Source organism: Echinococcus granulosus (genome assembly GCF_000524195.1).
Source record: "Echinococcus granulosus chromosome Unknown EG_S00046, whole genome shotgun sequence".
Lineage (NCBI taxonomy): Eukaryota > Metazoa > Platyhelminthes > Cestoda > Cyclophyllidea > Taeniidae > Echinococcus > Echinococcus granulosus.
Genome location: NW_020170426.1, coordinates 578,700 through 599,066, shown reverse-complemented (window position 1 = coordinate 599,066; position 20,367 = coordinate 578,700). Strand labels below are relative to the sequence as shown.

Below are 20,367 nucleotides of genomic sequence, written 5' to 3'. Positions count from 1 at the left end.
GATGTTTGCAAAGGGTGCCCTATAAGAGATTAAGTTAGTGACAATTTACCTGTGAATCAAAACAGGCAACGCCTTCGATTTCCATGCCCGCGCTTTTGCTTCTAACATGAAGAACGATAAACGCGGATCTTAAAAACCACTTCAAGGGGCCTAATTATAGATCACGATATCACTACTGAAAGGTGGTGGTTATAATTTTATTGGTCAACAAACTCTAGTCATGAGGTTTTCATTCCCCAAAATTAGCAAAAATGACACAGAAAATAATTTTCGATCGATATAAAAAGTCATTTGCCATCAAAATCCTTTATTTTAAAAAGTTAAAGTCATTTAAAACATCGTCAGTCATAACCTTCAGCCCAAAATATGCCCATTATTTTATCAATGATTTTAAGAACATTTTTATGGGAGATTCTATTTTAATTTATGGTATTTTACTAACGAACTTAAGTAAGTTCGCACCACATTAATGAAAACTGGTTCGTCACACATAAATGTGATCACAAACAGTTTCCGATAATATTGTCTATGTGATTACAACCGAAAGTTTGGACTTAATTGCATACGATTCTTGGTTCCTGCAAATCACTATCTATTTCTGGCAAATGCAACCTCAGTGATACAAAAAACATTTAAAAAATCTGTGTTGTTTCAAAAATTCTTAAAAATATTTCTTATAATGTTCATATTTTAGTCATACAAGTCACAACAGTATTTATTCTTTTGAGTAAAAATTATTTTAAACCATAAACTATAAGCCATGAAATATCAAAGGATGTCGAGATTATCATATACACCTGATGGAAGGATTGAATTGTACGAACTTATTTAGGCCAAAAACGTGCATACACAATTTGGCGAAAGCTTACCACAGAGGCAGTAGACAGTTTGGCGTGAAGTCCATCCATGTATTCGCAATATATGTGTTGAATCCGATAGGCAAATTTTTTCGCCTAAAACACCGAGTACTTTCAAGTCTATTTTTGAACCCAATCCAGCCAGTATATTCGTAAGAGTAGGGATAGTTGTACCTTGGAAGACATTCTAAAAGCAGTAAACTTGGACATCATTTTTTCGGACTCATGTTCCTTAAACGTCACAATAACTCCCAGTACCCGAGGTTCAGTTGGATGTACCCAAACATAGGTGAGATTTTCATGTGGAAATTTTATTTTGATGTTCTAAAAAACGCATTTAAAAATAGTTTTTATGTATCTAAAATCTAAGCATGTTTAAAAAAGGTTTAGGGAATGTAAAATAATGGCAAAAATAAATGAATTTAAGACTAGGCTAGGTAAATTAAAAATCATGCCAGATAATTACTAACATTATTCTTATCTTTTGCAGCAGTGCCAGACTGATCTATACACAAAGTTACAAGCTCGGATCTATGATTTCCGACTTCATTCAGCTTCCTAATCAAAAGGTAAGCATAGTGACATATCCCGTTGCCATGCGGATTCGGGACATCTGCAGTGCCAAGAAGAGTTGCGCTTTCACTGATAGACGCAGGACAGGACTTGTATTCTTTTCCATTTGTTTTCTTTAACTTAACAGATATAATTGATTGAATAGTGCAACATTTTAAAGACAAGGAACGGTAAATTGTACAATGGTGCTCTAAGTATCTAGAGACAATTCCAGCAATTTGCAACTTACTTAAAACATAAAATAAAACCAGATAAACAACAAATACCTCAATAAAAAACCAATAAAATATCTTAGAGCCTTTTATTTAATACAGGCACGACAACAAATCGTCATATATGATATGTCGGTGTTATAGCTGCTGCGGCTTTCAAGGTTAATAGGATTTGAACTATTTTTCAATCCAAAAATCGAGGCTAATGACTCGAATATAACTTACAGAGGCCAGTACAAAGGGGTTATAAACACGCTTTGCCATTTTTCACCCCGAAGTGAGGAAAATTTTACGTTCCCGCGTATGCCCGCCTATAACCTTGGACTTTCATGCACGAAATATTTCATGTGAGTTTAATCAAAAATTTTCAAAAACATTGCAATGGTGCTATTGCTAGCATTACAAATATCTCCATATGTACTTTAAGAAATAGCCGTCCGAATGCATTTCCAAGCACAAAAGCGTTTATATAAATAAAAGTGCTTAAGGTTCGATTACACATTGTTAGAGTTACTTGAAATTACAAGTTAATGAAGTAAGTGTTGACCATTTTATTCAAGCAAATTGTAAGGTACAACCTGTTATTATTGTTTTACACAAAACACGACGGCGCCAGCGCATCGAAGAGAATACTTCTGGGTTACGTGAAGGCTAGTGGCGGTTGGTTTAAGCTTATTCCTAGATTTATTGAGTTGATATGTTGTTTCGAAAATTTCACCGCTGAGTATTGTTATGGGTTGGTAACGCTTGGCAACTGTGTATCTAACAGCCCTCAGGACCGAACTGCTCGAGAGGGATTGCTTACTATCGGTTCCCAGGATAAGAGCTCGATCTTGTCCGGGTGCTTTTGCCTGGATTTGTGTTGTTTTCTATTCTACTTGAAGATAAATTTCATTTGGTACCATATTTGTGGACTTTTTGGTTTCAACGGATCCAACAACATGCTGGGTCTGTCTGGGTGGAGTTTTCTGTGGAGAAGGAATTGAAGGTCACCGAGCCGCGATTCCACCGTCCGTTCGCTGGCTTCCAGTGTTTGTTGAGATGGGTTGTCTTCAGACGTTGGTCTTCTTACTTTAGCTTGTGTAGGTGATAGGCCGCCTTAGTTATTATGCTTGGAGGCGTTCAATTTCACACTCAACTATTTAGCAGTTTTGACATTCCTGCATTTCCCTTCGTCATCAGAGCTCAACCGCACATCTTCGTGTGCTCGGTTGAGGTCGTCTTCTGGGACAATAATTCTGGCGCTGTGTGCTTCAAACGTGATCGAAAGGTGGATTGATCTGCACCAGATTTTCCAATATCCTGAGAAAATAACTGATCTTTTGTGTGTTTTCTGGCTCTCATCCTCCCGACGGCTTCATCGTGTCTAGCTACAGTGTATTCTATGTAGACATTTCTCTAGCTGAGTGTACCACCTAGGAAATCCCTAGCTGCGTCCAGGCGATGATCATGTATTTGTTGTTACGAAAATACTCCCATCCTTCAATGTTAACGGTGCTGTGCTGACCAGATCTCGCCTTTCAGTTACCTTCCTGACCTCCCTTAGTCATATCTCGCAGAGCGATGCTCTGGACGCCCTTGAAAGGGGTATGGTCAAAATTTCTACCCAATGAAGCATCTTTAAAAAAGTTTGAAATGCATTTTGTGAACCCTTTATGCGAATACGAGCAAGCCAGTGCTCTCACTTCAAACCATAATAGACCCGTAGTTGATTTTTTGAGTATTAGCTTCTCAATTTATCTCCTATAACGAATGTTCCTTGAATAGAAAGCTTGCTTATTATTGCCTAGCAGCATAGACTAGACATTTTTTGTGAATGACTTGGTGGGTTAGTAAATTATGCTTTTTTGGGCTAGTTATGCCATGGGCAGACAATGAATTTATTATTTGAAGTCTCTGCATTCGTAGTTTCCTGTTATTAAGTTAATTTTACCCTGTAATACAATGGAGGTTGTATATAAGGTGTCGATCTGCTGGCGTCAATTTGAATTATTTTCCCTTTCAGCTCGATGTGCAGCTGACCTCACCGGACGGTTTGTTGGGTAAAATACCGAGGCCTGGTTGGGCCAGTGGTCTGCAGGTCGAACGATCATGGAAACTGATCTCCAGCGCCCACCATATGCCTCAGAGTCGTGGCTACTTTTGGTAAAGCACTATGGGAACGAATTCATTTTTGAATGCGCTAAAATGCCTCATGTAACGGGTTGTATTGCTCTTGGCAACTTTTCTCTGTCTCGTTTCTGCACAGTACGCTTTGCTTTTCAGTTTCCCTGAATGTCCTCCAGACTGACGACTCCTTCCACTGGAAGTTCTGTGCGCTCCTCAAAGTGCACTTTCTTTGGTCTCTGTCCCTCTGGTTTGGATAACGGAAATACTGATAGTTACTACATGGCCAGTCATCGCTGTTGCATCGATGAATTCGTTAGCACTTCCTTGGAGAATTTGGGCATTGGCCTTTTGTGTACAGCAATACGGTCCCAATGTAGCCCTTTTATTATCTAGGGAACGCCTTTGCACTCTTATCTATATGAATTTGCGATCACCTAGTGTTAGTTATTCACATAGCCCGGTAATTCTTTTTCCGACAACCTAAAATACTAAAATCTTAAGAATAATGCAAGTCAAGTGGGAAATTTCCTGTGTGAACATTTTTAAAAATGTTAATAATGTTAAGAGTTTAGTTTAGTCTACTTAAGGCGTTATGGTACCCATCCAAAATAGAAATTTTGGGGCCAATCTTCATGGCTTCTTTAGTCTTAATTTATGCAAAGATTTTCATAACTGCTTTAAGCCGTACTTCCAGGCTTGGAAACGAGTTCGTGAGAATCTGGAGATTCATGTAACCGCCAGTGTATCAATTGCCATTCAAAACTGGCTCACCATTGTCACTCAGGGTGGTTTGGAGTGGTACGAGGCAAAGGGATGACATCTGCTTGATGCCATTGCATTCTACTGGTCATCTAGGGTTGAATTTTGCCGGCAAAAGGATGCTCATGTTAATTCAGAAGAGTTAAAACTTATTATAATTCTCCCATAAGGCTTGAATGTCCCTTCTATGTTTTGCAATGCATTATAATTTTGCGTACTGGGCACATTTTTCTCTGAGTCATTGTACCGTTTTGCGGCTGAAGGCTAAATCTCTTCCTGAATGTGTACACTCGCAAGCTGAAGCTTACTTTAGTGCCCGGTGATTTGCTGGCTTTGCATGAGGGATTCAATGGCCCTTATTAGGGTCTGCTTGCAGATACGGCGGAATTACCACTCTATTCAATATACCGTTTGAGCACTTTGCAATAACTCTTGGAATTTGTAATGGTTTTTTCATGATTTTGCTTCTTTTGCTTCCACTTTATACTAATCATTTTCACATGGCCGTAATGACTCTACACTTTACTTATTATCCTCGAATAGCGCAGATGTTCAAGATAGCATCTTCTGTTATACGTTTGCTTGTTGTTGTTGGTTTGGTATGCGAATGAGCAGTCGACAGGAAGTTATCCATGTCCGAGTTTCATGCCTCTACTTGCGTCAATCACAATACGAGTAGTTCATTTAGAGAGCAAATTCGCGATTCTTCCTGGTCATCAGGGTTCTAGCGCGTCACTTGATGCCGCAACCGGCTAGTCATAAAGCTATTGAGATAATCAATCTTGACTCGATCATTAGTGGGATGCCTGTGGCAATCGAACGTTGGAATTGGCAGTTTGGTCATCGTTCCCCATTTGGCTATGCTGAACATTAACCCACTGAGTACGAAAAATTCAATTCATCAAACGATTTGCAGATTTTGCGTCATTTTCGGTATGTTTAGATGTAATCTTATAAAATGCACAAGGCTGTTTATGTGCGTTACTACAAAGCATATGTACGCATTAATCTATCGTCATAGTACTCTGTACCACTTAATATAAATCAAATGCAAATTTTTGGTTGAATGAACTTGTTGAGAATCCAAATGTCCAGAGGTGTCTCATTAAATTTGTTGCAAAGTAATTGGGGAAGGTGAAATATGTGGCGGCAGAAAAGACCACTCAGAAATGGTTTTAATTACATGACTTGATTTTGGCGAAGCATCACTCAGATGTATATCCACTACATTCATTAAGTTCGCCTGGTCTTATAACTGGGGAAATATTTGTTGCTAGTGTCACTAAGTAATGGAAAATTAACAGTTTGAGTGGGAAAACGATTCGTGCACACGCGCATCAGATGAGAAGGGGAAGTCGAGGAAGCTGATAAGGGAGTGAGTGCAGTATGCTATACGTTAAAATGTGACAATAAGCTTCGGTCGCTCCACTTGTTCACTTCGTGTACGTTATAAGAACGGCTAGATTACTAGTAGGACAACCGACTTACCTGTGATTATAGGGAGGAAACATCACTGGTTTGATCCAAAGGGTGCAATTATTGCTGGGATCTCACGAGTCATACCCCCAACCGTACCCGTCAGAAGACCCGACACCCCATATCAGGACGGAGGATGAGACAGTGTCGCTCGTCCAAGTTATCACTACTTTAACTTACATAGTCACTTACAAGATAGACCTTTTAAAAAATGCTAAAGACGGAAGCAGTCTGACTTTCGCCTAAGAGGACGTTTTATGGAAGTGAAACTGTCTCGTTCATAAAAGGGTTGTGATGGATAGCCTTTTAATAAGAGCACTTAAAAGAGGTTCTAGCGGTCATTAATTTTGCCGTAAAGACCACACGGGTTTATATCGTTACCTTTCATAGCATTGGGAATTTTATGAATGCGAGTGAAGACCTGTGCTGGTAGGGGCTTCAAACACGCTTTGCGTAGAGTATGGACACCTAAAGTGGTTCTTTACTGACCTACTTTTTTATAAAAGTTGAGCCACCAAATTAAAGCGTAGGATTAATTGAGGATGAATAGTATTTATGAAGTACTGCCATCTAGCTGAGCAGTTAAAATTCCTGAAGTCTTAAACGAGAAAAACAGCATACGATTATTTCCGCCTCACCAATGGAGGTAACTGCTTAGAATCGCATCTTTAGATAACCACATTTGATTTCTGTTTTCTCGAATTTAAACAGTGTTTTTTAAGGCACAAACCTGATCATAAATCATTAAATCACCCGCGGAGTGAATAAACAACACCACAGAACGAATTACATTTGTTTTATACGAAATCCCTCAATTTCATATCAAAGGACACAATCATTTTACAAAATCCGAGAAGCGTTCTGTGAAGGCGAGAAAAGTAAGTAGATTGCTAAGCTTCTGACTGGGCAAATCAATGGAATCTGCAACAAGGGAAGAGTCACATGAGTGCTTAAGGTGACTCGTGGAGTTCCTTGTCGGCTTTTGACATCCACGCGTTCTTATTCGACGCCGTGCCGAGCGACCCGAAAAATTATAGGATTGCTAGAAAAGGCCGAGTACATGGGCGAAATTCGGATAGAACACACATTAGGAAAGCAAAACCAGTAGGGTCTAATACATTTTACTCATTTGGGATTGAAAGGAACAAATAACATAACCAATAGACAAAAAAATTAGAACTGCTGTTCGCATTATTGTACAATGCTGGCAGATACAGGAACATGAAACCAAACTGAGAAAACCGAGTTAGCAAAAGAGCTAAGTTTTAATAAATGGAAAACACCCGGTCTTCGGCATGATTCCCTACTACATTTGTACACGTATCTCAACGTTTATTTAACATCTGGAAGGTTTGACCAAATGGTCATAGGAATGACTGCTGTGGACTAAAGACGGAAATGCTACCACCAGAATCGTAAGTTGCAAAAGTCCCGCTGTCTGTTATCTTGACTAATAGCGCCTGGATTAGTCCATGACATTTAGTGACTACTAATTTGTAAAAAGGCAAACACGATACTGATTATTAGTGTTACCACTAGTGTTCCCCTACAATCCTTTAAAATTAGAGGTTTCAATTTGATCCAAACACCCCTTGTGAAAGCCTAATACAATCTAGGAATGGGCTTTCACTTAGAAGATAACTACTGTTTGAATAATCGAAAAGAGTGAAGGCCCCTTATTGACTGTAAGGTACAATAAAGTTACTCACAAATTCCACAGCTAAACCTCTCGAGAGGGTATGCTTATCGGTCGCATCGAGCCCTGGATTTATGAGCCAAATCGTGGCCTGAGAGTAGATGAGGGAGAAAGCCAGTTCATTTACTTCCATCAGTAGAGGCCTAGGTAGGAAATCCGGGTGACTTTCTTTCCAAGGTTGCACTCAGATGATGTACTAAAGAAAACACAACTTACAGAAGTTCAGTGTGACGGTCACAAGGCTGGTTCACAAAAAATTGTGAGTTATGGATCTGGAAAAAAAGAGAACATTAGAAATGAACAATGGAGAATAGCCGAGTAGACTCCTGGCATACGTCTGCAATGATTTGACTAGAGGCTCGAGCGACCGAGAAGAGTACACCAAAAGTGAGAGTGTTAGAAGGTTCCATTGATGGTGTGGCAAATTTCAATGTTGCCTCGGGTGCCAACGCCGCTATTTCAGATGTCTTGAAATGCAAAAAAAGGATTTCCTTGAACCTGCCAGTGATATATCAGAGGAAACTGAAAAAATAGACACATTTACAAAGAAAATATTTACTTATGTCGAAAACCCCAGACTAAAATAGTCATGCCACTTTTGTCGCTAGCTTTATGAATTAGAACAAGCAAGGTCCAAAACACTATGATAGCATTTTTTACTCTTAATAAGGGTTCATCGTCACTAAGAGCAGTACCCAGGAGTGTGTACCATTTTTATCCTCAAAGCTCTTACAATTAAAATGGATGCCAAGTTTAAAAAAACAATGGATGATATTCACTTAAACAGCATGAGGTGGCTGAATGAATGAAAATGACTAACCGAAGCAAAGGACAGATCCCCTAAGCGTGGAGTCTCAATAGCAACCAAACGAAGGCAGCTACTCAGCAATCGCAAAATTGGAAGAAGATTCAAGTTGACAGACAGCTTTGACGCCTTAAGATTCTCTGGTGAATGCTTTAGCATTGAAGATGATGATGCATCTTTAGGGGAATCTGAAGGGCCCGGTCGTAGAAGAAATAGGGCGCAATTCCGCGTCAACTGAACAGCTGCGGAGTAAATAGGGGTCCAAACGTCTGACGGAAGGCAGATTGACGCACCGTCGGGCTAGAAAGATGTGGTTTTACAGAAAACAAGGTAATTAGCAACTACATTCCTTGCTAAATAATTCGGATTATAAATAATAGGCGTGAAGTATACATGAGCCAAAATCGTAATCCAAATCTAAATTTTTTGATATCAGATGTTATCAGGACGCACTTCGTCAGCTTGACGGATCGGAAACTCCAAGAACAGCATAAAAAATATGCCACTAATTTCAACCAACTGATAATTTCATTCAAAGAATATGTGGACACATTTTCTCCTAGACTTACTTTTACTAAACGTGATATCGGCGGGTCGCTTAAATTCATAGATAACCCCCGATATTAGCTCCACTGGCAAAAAGTGCAAATTCAGTAATGACCATTGCGTTATAGGGTGATCCACACCTAATAGAGATCCCAAAACGATGGAGATACCGAGGCATTCTGATGGTAAAACCAAAGCAGAGCGCCTTGGATCAGTAACCATCACTGCTCTGCTTTGTCTAGTGTCAAAAACGGATGAACACAAGCATAAAGACCAGGCCTCATCAACTGGGCTGGAGTTGCAGTGCAAAAAGTGGCAATCCATCCGAAATATCCGACATATTTCTTTCTAGCCGATCATTCTGCACACATTGATCCGTAAAAATCAGTACACTAATATCCGAAGCATGGAAAAGAATGACAAACGTTAACTAGGCCTATAAAAAATTCTATGAGAATATCAAAATAGGTTGACACTTGGTTCCATCGAAAACACCATGCAAATTTACCAATTAAGCAATACAAATATACAATAGAGGTTCGGGTGGAAACTGATGGAAAAAGAAAATATAACTTAGATGATGCCCTTATTTGAGAATGGAACAAACATTATTTTTGATACCTTTGAGAGGATGCTTATTTTTCATCTCAGAAAGGTAAAAAATAATTAAACAAAAAAAACTTACCAAAGAATGCTTCTCACGATGACCCTGAGCAAAGAGTACTGCTGAGGCCACACACGTCGGTGAGACGAGTTTTGTGACAGCAGGTGAGGAGTGCATGGCACACCAGTAGAGGTCGAGGATAGCCGAAGCAATCAGCAGACCCCTTGGTGGAGCCGTGAGAAGAACGCAGAGCTGCTCATGATTGTTGAGGAGGAAGGCTCTGAGCAGATGAGCCATCGGTGTGCCGTCGCTGGCACCGCCTCCCTGCACCACCAGGAGGATGATAAGCCGCAGTTGGGAGAGCAGAAACTCACTCCATGCTGTGTTGGGGAAGAGGCCTTCGCAAGACCTGTCCTTGATGAAGAGGAAAAAGAATGGTGGACAATTTAAAACCCCGTCTGCAGAGATTTCATTCCTACCTACTTCTACAAGCACCTGTCAAATCAACCCTAACTTGCAAGCATTGCAAACTTGCATGCATGTTTGAATTAATAAAATGCTAACACTAGAATTAATGAGAAAAGTTATTCAATATGGTCCACTATTGCAACCGCTATTTTTTGTTTGCACATTTTCAAGATATCACATTTTCAAATTTCATAAAACAAACTTTTATGCTTTTAAAAATGACCAACCCGTCACATTGATGAGTTGGATAGAAATAAGCATAACACAAAAAGCTCAAAAGCTAGAAAACCTATGAGGAAGGAGGTTAATGAGCAAAAACTTTAAATAGAACTATTAAATGGTTAACACTAATATCTGGGCAACACTTTCCGTACCTCCCCTTGGGGTCATCTAGTTCCGTCAACAATACCTACAGAAACGCCTTCCAGACAAATAGAAATTCACCAAATTATTTCAAATTTCAAGCAGAAACTGAAATAGCCAAAAGATTTTGATAACCATACTGAGACAGCGTTTTAAATTAAAAAATAATGCAATTCGGCATTTAAATACATATTTAGACCAGGAGTGGAACAGAATTCAGGAGGCACAAATTTATATCTGAATCAAAGGAATGCGATGACTACTTATGAGATGGTCTATTTGATAGAATGAAATAGTGGTACAGAAATTCAGCACAGTCTTGAGCGAAGTTACTCTAAAAGAATAACCCGCAAAAAAAGCAAATAAATCGACACTGATCAAGCACAAATGTTCCATCTAAACGAAAAATAAATAAGAAGCTCTTAAGATTGGACATACCGAAACAGAACACAAAGGAAATCAGTAATATTTAAGCCCCAACAGTCAGTCAGATATGTAACTGGATACTTCTAGCAGCAAAATTTGGAGTGATCAGTGAAAATAGGACTCTAAAAGCCTTGAAAAGGCAAAATTTTTCATCAGAGATCAGTTGGTAGTATGACGGATGGTATAATACAATTCAAAAGGGCACCAAAAGGTCCTCGGAAAAAAGGAAAATGATGGGCTGAGCGCGTACGTATTAAAGTTGATAAACGAGTCAAGATGCAATACAATTGTATAGCACTTAGGCCATTTCACAGCAATGTAGTTGAGTGCATACGATCATCCACTACAAAAACAGTAAAATAAACTCTTTAATAGTAGCGTGTCAGAAAAGATAACAGGTTTCAAAGTAGAAAAGAGAATGTTCATACAGGAGATTTGCATTCGTCCGCCTGAGATAGCCATTGCATCAGATGTTTTGTAGGCGGTAGGCGAAGTGCCTGAACAAGAGGGGCTGCGTAAGAGGCCAGCACTTGAGTCAGCTCGGAGCACGACCAGCCACATTGACCAGTGACAATCTTGTCCCCATGCGGGGCCGGAGAGAGATCCGGATGGAGTGAGCACCCGGCAGGCAAAAGGAAACGCGTGAGTAAGCGCACAATGGTCTGGCCGAGCTCAGCTCCACTGAAAGTCTGCGAAGGAACGAAGAAGGCGGTTTTACCGTGGATCCGCCCATTCAAAACATTGTAATGTGCGATAGATGGGGAGAAAAAACTATAGATGATTGTGATTGTAGAATTCGAGTGGCCCAACTGTGATAATGAAATCGAGCAGTACTGTGGAAACAATACTACTATTCAATCTAGCAATATCGCAATTCGTGAATTTTATAATCCCCTACTCTTTTTAAAAGGTCTCGCGTGTAAAAAATTGCCATATGAATATGAAAAAAACGACGTGACAAGTCTACTTGTAAAAAAATAGTTCAAAAGACTACCATTTATCAGGTACATAACTAATAAACCAAAGTAACCACTTTTCAAACTAATAGAAAAGTACTCAAAACACCGCCTGGCTAAAAACTACAGACAAAGGATGCAGAGAAATGAGATATCGCTATTGCGAATTGGCAACTACTTATCCATCATTGCAGCATCGTCCATTGTAATGATTTCATTGTTTTCGGAAGAGAAAAGCTTGGAATTGTTTTTTTATGAATACAAAGCAATAATGCTTCCATGCTAAAGATAATCATTTACCATTGAATGTTCAGCAAGGATACCGATCAAATTGTTAATTATGCCTGCGTCCACTAGGCAATTGGCAAGATTGATGGCATCGAATTTGTTCCAAATTGCCTGCATCAAATTCATAGCCTGTTCAAAGGCCTATAGAGAAGGTGATCGATAAGCTCGAGGCTTCCGAATTTCATCTACGAATGAGAAAACGAATCCAACCTGTGACTCCACAGCGGTGATGCGAGGAAGCAAGGATACACCTTGAAGGACTTCTATGCACAGGCTGAGCAAGCGATCGTACAGATGGGACGATACCTGGTAACATTTTGGAAGGAGAAGGCAGATAAATGCCATTAGATCGGTGTGAAAATGTGAGTAAGTCTTATTGGTTGATGGCCTGGAGGCAGTTGGCACAGCCTTGTGTTCCAGCAACGCCACGGCTCGTCGTATCCACTCGTGGATGGGGAGTGGAGACATTTCAAAAGACCTAAAATGTGTGAGATGCAAATTGAGATAGGAAAGCATTTTTTTGGCAACATCAGTGACCAAGTTATTTTAAGTCTTGGAAATAAAAAAGAACCAAAGCATACCTAACGAGGTAGTCAGCAGATGCCGCTAAACAAACAGCCAATTGGTCGATAATTGAGACAACTGATGGACTGCGTGGCAAAGAAATCTGTAATCAAAAGATTGTTTATGAACTTAGCACTCTCTTGCTCACCCAAACCAATTTCACTTCTTTTATTACTTGGAAAATTTATTTCCTTTAAGCTATCTGACACGTTTACCACCTAGTCACATTTGCGTGACAGCCAGATTTATCGAAAAGCACACGCAATTAAAAGGGAATTAATTTGATTGAAAAGAAAACTAAACTGAAAACGATTGCGGTCAGAGTGACAAAAAAGTAACAATTTTTTTCAGAGACCGCGATAATGGGTACCAGCATAATCATCACCAAATTCTTATGGGCGAAAAATCACTTTGATTACAAAACCTTTGTTGAAATTATAGAAATACAGAGATCTCAATCCGTAGAGCAATAAAGACAAAAACGAAAGAAAAAGGAACGGATGGGTGTCCAATACCTTGAAATCAGCAGTTCTCTAAAGCTGTATTCAAGGATGTGGTCTTTACATCTTGTGAACACGGAGGAGAGCGAAAAATTTCCAAAAAAAACTTCATGAAAAATGAACGAAGAGTTCTCAATCTTACATTAATGTATCAAGAAAAAACGCTAAATTGAAGTAAATAAGCTGCCCTCATCATATTAAATGGGCAATCAAGAATGGAGTTTAAACAATGCGCTGGGCCACAAGTAAACTTGTATAAACTATTATTAACAAGCATTACGAGAATTTGAGAGATCCTTAAAAATCTTGCGATTGATGGAGGTCGCAAGGCACCCAAATTGTGTGGAAGTGCAGAAAAAGCCTACCCATGTAGTAGCCTTGTCGAGGCAGGCGACAACAAGACCAACGATTTGACTGTGGGAAGTCAACCGCATCTTGTCGTCCAAAGTAGAGATGTCCCACTTTAGAAGGGTGAAAAATACACCTTTCCAACGAACCATTGCCCAGTCAAGAGCTGTCATAAAGGATGATTTACTAAACTCGTCTGGTATGCTATCGGAACATCGAAATGCCGCCTGAAAAAAAGCAAGAATAATTATAGAAAGGACCCGAAACTCTAACTTCGCATGGTACCGTAGGAGAGGCCGAATCCATAAATCTATCTATAAGGCGAACCATTCAAGCAACGAAACCCTTAAAACCCAATAAATGCCAACATAACCAAACGGGGAAAATCTTCGCTTACCAAACTAATAAATTGCTCCAACTAAATCAGCAACTTCACATAAAGTTAATGATAAATCCTAAAGCATTAGCTCATTTTTGATTTCATTTCAAGGATGCTATGCATTTCCTAGTGAATTCAAACTCCCGAACCAACCGATTAAAAAACTCCTTGATGTAGGTGTATATGAAGGTTTACCATTGAAAGTGCCAATTATTTTACTGTCTTTCAATGTATAGGAATGTGAGCCGAAAAACGCTACACTGTTTTAGCATGATGGATGTATTTGATATGTCTAATATGCTGTTGGTTCAGAAGGTGTTTCCAAAAAGTAGAATGGCCTTTACTGGAGATAGGGAATTCCAAAATATCAAAGATTAAGAACATTTTAGTGTCGAAATGGGTGGCCTACTGAACTTTTAAGTTTGACGCATTACCTGAAGCCAAGGCTCAAGGAACTGCTGCACAAACTGCTTGCAAACTGCCGAGAAGGTGGCATCTAGTGTACTCGTAAATCTACGGACAAAAACACACCGGTTTGGTAAATTTTATGAACAACTATATACAGACGTTGAAAATCACCTACTTTAGAGACTCAAACAACTCAATGGCGACGACAGTGGCGTAGCTGCCAGCAATCTCCAGGTCTACAATGGAATGTTCCGCCTGGTAAACGAAAAGGCGTTTCATAAGACGTTAACGGGAACATAAGCGAAACCTATTCGAGAACAGTACAACAGACCTCGGACTCCCTCAATGTTGACACATATTTGAAAAAGGGATCACTGAGGCATTTCCAAAAATTGGCACTACAGAGGAAAGCAGTTGAAAACCGATGCAACAGCAACATCGAGAAACAAAGTACAGTGAAGAAAAACGCTTACGCCTCGCGAAGTTGAGTACGAAATGGATTGCTCGGTTGCATCCATATTGCCGAAATCAATTTCAGCAAAGACCAGTAAAGGTTGGTGGAAACGCAATTTCGCTCCTCCTAATAACCAACATAAGTCTTCAAAATAGGTGCGAATTTCATCAAGCGTTCTAATACTTCATAAAATGTTATTCATAAAACATTATCACATTCCTGCTACACTTCATAAGTGCAGTGTAATGCAATACAAGGTAACTACCATACATTACTTCCTGAAACACAAGTCCGATAATTTGGAGAAATCAAGCGTCAAATTCTTACACCGCTTGCCTTCAGCTCTTGCAATGCAGTGATAATGATCCCTTGAAGGCCGTCCAAATTTCCCTTGGTATTTGACGAAATCATTCGCAAAAACCCAAAACCTGGCCCGTTGAAGGGCGCATTGGTGGCACCGCTGAGCACATCAAGCATCACGGCCTCCGCCAACCAATCAAACAAACCGATGCGCGTGATCTGGTCCTCAGATGTGAAGCGCAGGCGGTAAATTAAAAAGTCTAGTAGACGTGGTTGCATATCGTGAAGGTGTGGAGTGACAAGGTGTTCAGAGAACTAAAAGAAAAATAGCGAAGAGTGTGAAATAAAAAAGAACGTTTGTGCTAATCACAAATTCAACCACTCGAGATCCTCAGTCTCGGCAAGGTTTGCTCATCAAAGCGACATGTCGCTGAGATGACATTATTTCAATCCATAGCCCACCAAGCCTCCTGTCCACTTATACTCAAATTGTGTCCAGACTGACAGCTCGTAGCACCTTCAGGGAAGACTCAGGCTCCACAGGTGAACGATTTAAGCGGAATGAGGAAAAGAAGACACACTTACAGGGGTGAGTTTCTTAAGCAGACTGACTGCAGCTCGAGTCAGCCCCACGGGACAAGTGGGATCGAGGAAGTCGAGGAGGTAGAGGAAGTAAGCACTGGAAGTGGCATCATTAACCGAGAGGATCTTAAGTGGTATCGTGGAGTGGATGGAAAAGAGGTTATGTAGAAGTGTGAGTGCAAGCCATGTCGACTGGACTCGGTACTGACCCAAGGCCGAGACGCCGCCGATTTGCTTCTCTTCCAATCGAGTAGAGAATCGAAGAAAACTAAGAGAAGAGAAACAAATTCGAATGTAAGAGTGGAAAGTGGTCGATGGCAGTTGATCAGCATTTGTTATATTCATAAGTGCAATCGTCGATCAAGATTAATGCATCAGCTACTTTATACATTTATTAATGCCAGAGACAGTGAAGATTCTCATGCTGTTTATGAAGTTTTCATAATAATTATTCCTTTAGCAGCAACACTGATAAAATATTATCAACTCACTCGAAGTCGGTAGAATGGAGGGGTTTTTGAAGTGCATTAACAGAAACCTTTGTGAGAGAGGCAAGGCAATTCAAGAAGGATTCAGAGTTTGCAAGGAGCCAATGTGCGTAGAAGCGCAAATCACGAAAGTGGAAAAGAGGAAAATTTAAAGACAGTGGATTCGATTCTTCAATGATTTCTACAGCACCGTCACCGCCCTCCAAGGAACATGAGGTAAGAAGTTCCACGAAGAAAAGCAGAGCTTTGTTGACTGTAAAGTTGGTGGATAGGGTTAGCAAGTCACCGTCTTAATGCGAGTGACTTTCCTATTGACCTATATGATCATCCAAATAACAGGGATATGGCCGCGAAAAATTCAGCAAACTAGACTAGGATCATACAGACTTCACAAATGACCATACATTCAAAAGAGTAATCAATTTTAAAGAAATTCGGATGTTGTCCATATTGATAATAGCAGATGTTTTAAACCAAAAAAGTGTTACGCAAACCCATGAAAGAACTGCGGTCAGCGAGATACGCTAACATTTGCTGGGTGAAAAGCCAGAAAGCTTACCAAGACGTAAGATTCCCGATTTGGTATTAGGTGATCCCGCAAGCAGCTTGGGGGTGATAAATCCACGAGAGTCGCCACTACCGACCTCAACGAGAAGATCATAACAAAAAACGAGACATGCTAGGAGAGGACTGTGATTCTCACCAATCATGGCTTCCTCTTCTAGAGTCTCGGTAAACCAAGATTCCATACCAGCGAAAAATGCCGCTTTCTCTGCGGATAAGAGATCCAACGCCAGGTCTAAATATACCGAAAAGAGACGGTAAGTAGTGGATGGAGAAATCTCGGCTGGCCACAGTGATGCCGACGTGGATCTTGAAATGATGCGCAGAAGGCAAGAGTCCGTCAGAGTAAAGATAGGCGTTCCAGCCGCTTGTTGCTTATCTCCCTGAGGTTGGAGGACTGCTGAAGGGAAGAGTATACGGTCAGCTTTGAGACAGCGAAAAACGCCATTGGAAGCCCCGTAGACGAGGTCACATTCTGCGCTAGAGGGCAGTGCAGTGACAGAATGTGCGGTGAGACGGAGAAGGCAGGGTAAGAGGTAGTCGACTGATAGAGTAGTCAATAAATCTCCTAATGGATTTTCTCGTTCTCCGCTCAGAGACTCTGTGAATATACGCGTAACGAGATTCCATAACAATTCCGCAATGGCCAAACAACGTGCAGGTTCAACTCTTGTCTAAAAAAGACATTCTCCGAGTAAATGAAATGGAAAACTATAAACGAAGACAACCCATTATAAACCAGGAGAAATCATTAAAGACCAATTTTTTGAGTAACATTTAGAAATGCAGACTTAATTTAAAAAAAATATCGATCTGGAAGACATCAAGCAAGCAGTGTAGGAGATACCTGGTGAATTTAGAGAATGAATTAGAGACTGCATTACTTTTATTTATCATAGCCAAAAAACTTGAACACATGTAAACCATTCGAAATACTTAATATAGGGGATGCATGATTTCTTAAAATATACGCATCAATGTTTCGGACGAACAACTCAGTGGCAACCGTAATGTATGAAGTGGACTGGTGCCCAAAGACTTGAGGGTAGAACAGCTAGCATCTGCGTTCTCGAGGCGCATATTAAAAAGAACTCACCAATAGACAGGCATCAACGAAATCCAGACACGAGACAAGACGCGAAATTGTTGTCGAAACATCCAGAGTACTACGTTTGGAGGGAAAATCATTCTGATGATCAACTCGGTTCAAAAAGAGTACCTGTTCGGCCGAAACTACGATAGCATTGAGCACAGGCCACAATGAATATTCGTGCTGCCAAACGACAACCGTTGCATCTGCAAAAACAGGATAACAATATTGGCGGAAATTAATTAAGAGGATAATTACAGTGCAATAAAGAGCACCTACTTTGCTTGAGAACGCCTCTAGTGCCGGCAGGAATGCTGATGGCCAACGGATTAGGCACGGACTTGCTGCTTGAAAAATGTTCCAGCTGTGGAGATCCTTCTGGTGGAAGAGACCAGCGTTGACGCAATAAACTTACAGTCGTCTCTTCGCTCTCATCCGCCGGATCGTGAAAGCGTACCAAACCCTTAAGGGATGAGGGCTTACATTGCTCTGCGAAGTAAGGCACACTTGAGATTAATTTAACCACTAGGTCTATCACACTCCCTTCGTCTTGAGCAATTGCGTTGTTGACAGCGGTGTGAAGTAGTGAAGTGCAGAGGTGTAATAAGTCCAACTTCATTGGGAATCCTGACAGAAACGCACAAAATCTATGTGCGATTGAGACCTACTCTGAGCGGCATCCTCAATAATAGAGACAATACGTTCATCGATTCTTGCAGGCTGAACTTCTTTAGTAATCATATTCCCACTACAATGCACAACGACGGAGAGGGTTTTAGCTAGAACACGAGTATAGCCAGTTTGATAGCCTCCAAGGGAGTCTAAAGCAACTTGATGAGCCAGAAGAGTGACAAGATCAAAGACAGCGAGATGAGTGGAAAAGCAAACCAGGCTCAGACTGTCAGGTATAGTGAGGAAATCGGAATTCGACCAAGTAGAGACGGTTGATTTGGCCTAGAGTTAAAAAAACAATCGTAATCAAGTTGATCAGAACTGGAGTTAGAAGAAGTGAAGAATGACATACTGTTTGAACCAAATCTGATTCGCATAGTACGTCGCAAAGGTAGTCAAATACACCCAGTTCACGAATCGCAATATCGGCGTAATTATTCGCCTTACGTGTTTCCTCCAATGAAGACGCAAAGACTGAGCCACAGACAGCGGCAAACAAAAGTAAGGGAGCATTTCCCCGAATATTGATAAGACTTGAAACACTGGCTAGAAGACGGCTGCAGTTTTTTTGGAGGAAATGATCCCTTTTGCTGTCAGTGGAATTATAAAGGCAAGTGTCATCAAGTCGACCAGCTTTTATTAAGGCGAAACACTGAAGATTCCTACGAAAATAAGAATTTTCCAAATTACTCCGTGACCTTTTACCTGATGCTATTAAGAACCTTTTGACAGGAAGTGGGGAGACAAGTAAGTTCTTTCCTTGAAAAAAATAGTGATTCCTAGAGAAAACAACGGCTTTGATATCCACGATTCTTTACCCAAAACGCTTCAAACAGCGAAGAAAATATAACTTCTGCATTCAAAGTTTCTGACACGACAGCAGCATCAGAGAGTGATAAAAGGAGAGCTTCAAGAGTTAATTCGATTTCCCGAAGAAGTTGAAGCAGTTTGGCATCATTTGACAGCTCAATTTGAGCCTGTTTACAAACGCAATTTATACATTTTTACAGATACAAAAGAGATCGTAATGAAAGCATACCCTTGCACTGAGGTTTACACTTAAAAGTCCAATAAATGATTCATACAATTCACCAAACTGACTGATCAGCTACAAGGTATGTAAAATCGGTTTTGATTCTCACCATCTGAGTAACCTCGGAATGTGAATTAAAACTTGCAGCACTGAGAAGAATGTCTGATATATGAAGCCACGATGCCTCCCAATGAGACGACATGATTTTTTGAAGTTGGATTAGACTCAACCTCTCGTTCCAATAAGCTTTCCGGACTTCTTCCATAATTTGTTGCGACCCAGCTACGCTGTGCAAGCTCTATTGAAGTTGTAAGTCCAGCGTATTAATGATATCGCCTTTACCACCACGGTCTGTGATTCCGCATCCTGGAGGTAATTCTTATACATTAATTCGGATACACGTAGTGTTGTAGACTAAAGAAAGTGGTACTCCATTACTGCTTACCAAAAAACTCGCAAGCTTGGATATGAATGCCCATTGCAAGTCATTTGAAACAAAATTTGAAGAACTGTAGGAAGTAAGAACGATAAAAGGGGACTACCTCTCTTGACCATAATATTTCAAACCGTTATTGAGTTGATCGGTAATAACCGCAATTTCAGATACCAGCTGGTCCTATATGACTGTTAAAGCGAAAATCAAAGTAACCTTAGTAAGGGCTCCGTGCTGTGCAACGATGCGCTCCAGAACCCTTAGACAAGACCTAGATTTTGAAATAACCGTAGAAAATGCGTCATACATTCCCACTCTCGAATAACACGAGTCTACACAAATAAACAGAGAAACGTCTAAACGTGATTGGGTGATCCACTAAATGACCTTAAATCTAAAGCTTTTTACGAATTG

The 20,367-nt window shown here is 40.3% G+C and overlaps 2 protein-coding genes across 2 annotated transcripts; both read right to left on the bottom strand. All coding sequences in view use genetic code 11, as the record gives it.

The window, feature by feature from the left end:
- Positions 1-977: 977 nt before the first annotated feature.
- On the bottom strand, positions 978-6,021 carry EGR_05843 (hypothetical protein; the record flags this gene model as incomplete). Its single annotated transcript, XM_024495092.1, has 5 exons — positions 978-1,181; positions 1,328-1,720; positions 2,521-2,610; positions 4,902-4,989; positions 5,999-6,021. The coding sequence occupies 5 exons, from the start codon at positions 6,019-6,021 to the stop codon at positions 978-980; spliced, it is 798 nt and encodes a 265-aa protein (XP_024350555.1).
- An 800-nt stretch (positions 6,022-6,821) lies between these two features.
- Positions 6,822-19,722, bottom strand: EGR_05842 (hypothetical protein; the record flags this gene model as incomplete). The annotated part of the gene is made up of 25 exons (XM_024495091.1): positions 6,822-7,028; positions 7,696-7,825; positions 7,899-7,954; positions 8,018-8,149; positions 8,503-8,787; positions 9,719-10,051; positions 11,323-11,583; positions 12,151-12,279; positions 12,349-12,616; positions 12,720-12,805; positions 13,568-13,777; positions 14,364-14,442; positions 14,513-14,592; positions 14,669-14,735; positions 14,811-14,917; positions 15,119-15,406; positions 15,677-15,941; positions 16,165-16,414; positions 16,721-17,399; positions 17,822-18,021; positions 18,095-18,442; positions 18,484-18,769; positions 18,840-19,044; positions 19,361-19,464; positions 19,630-19,722. 25 exons carry the CDS (start codon positions 19,720-19,722, stop codon positions 6,822-6,824), a joined length of 5,148 nt encoding a protein of 1,715 aa, XP_024350554.1.
- Positions 19,723-20,367: the final 645 nt, after the last annotated feature.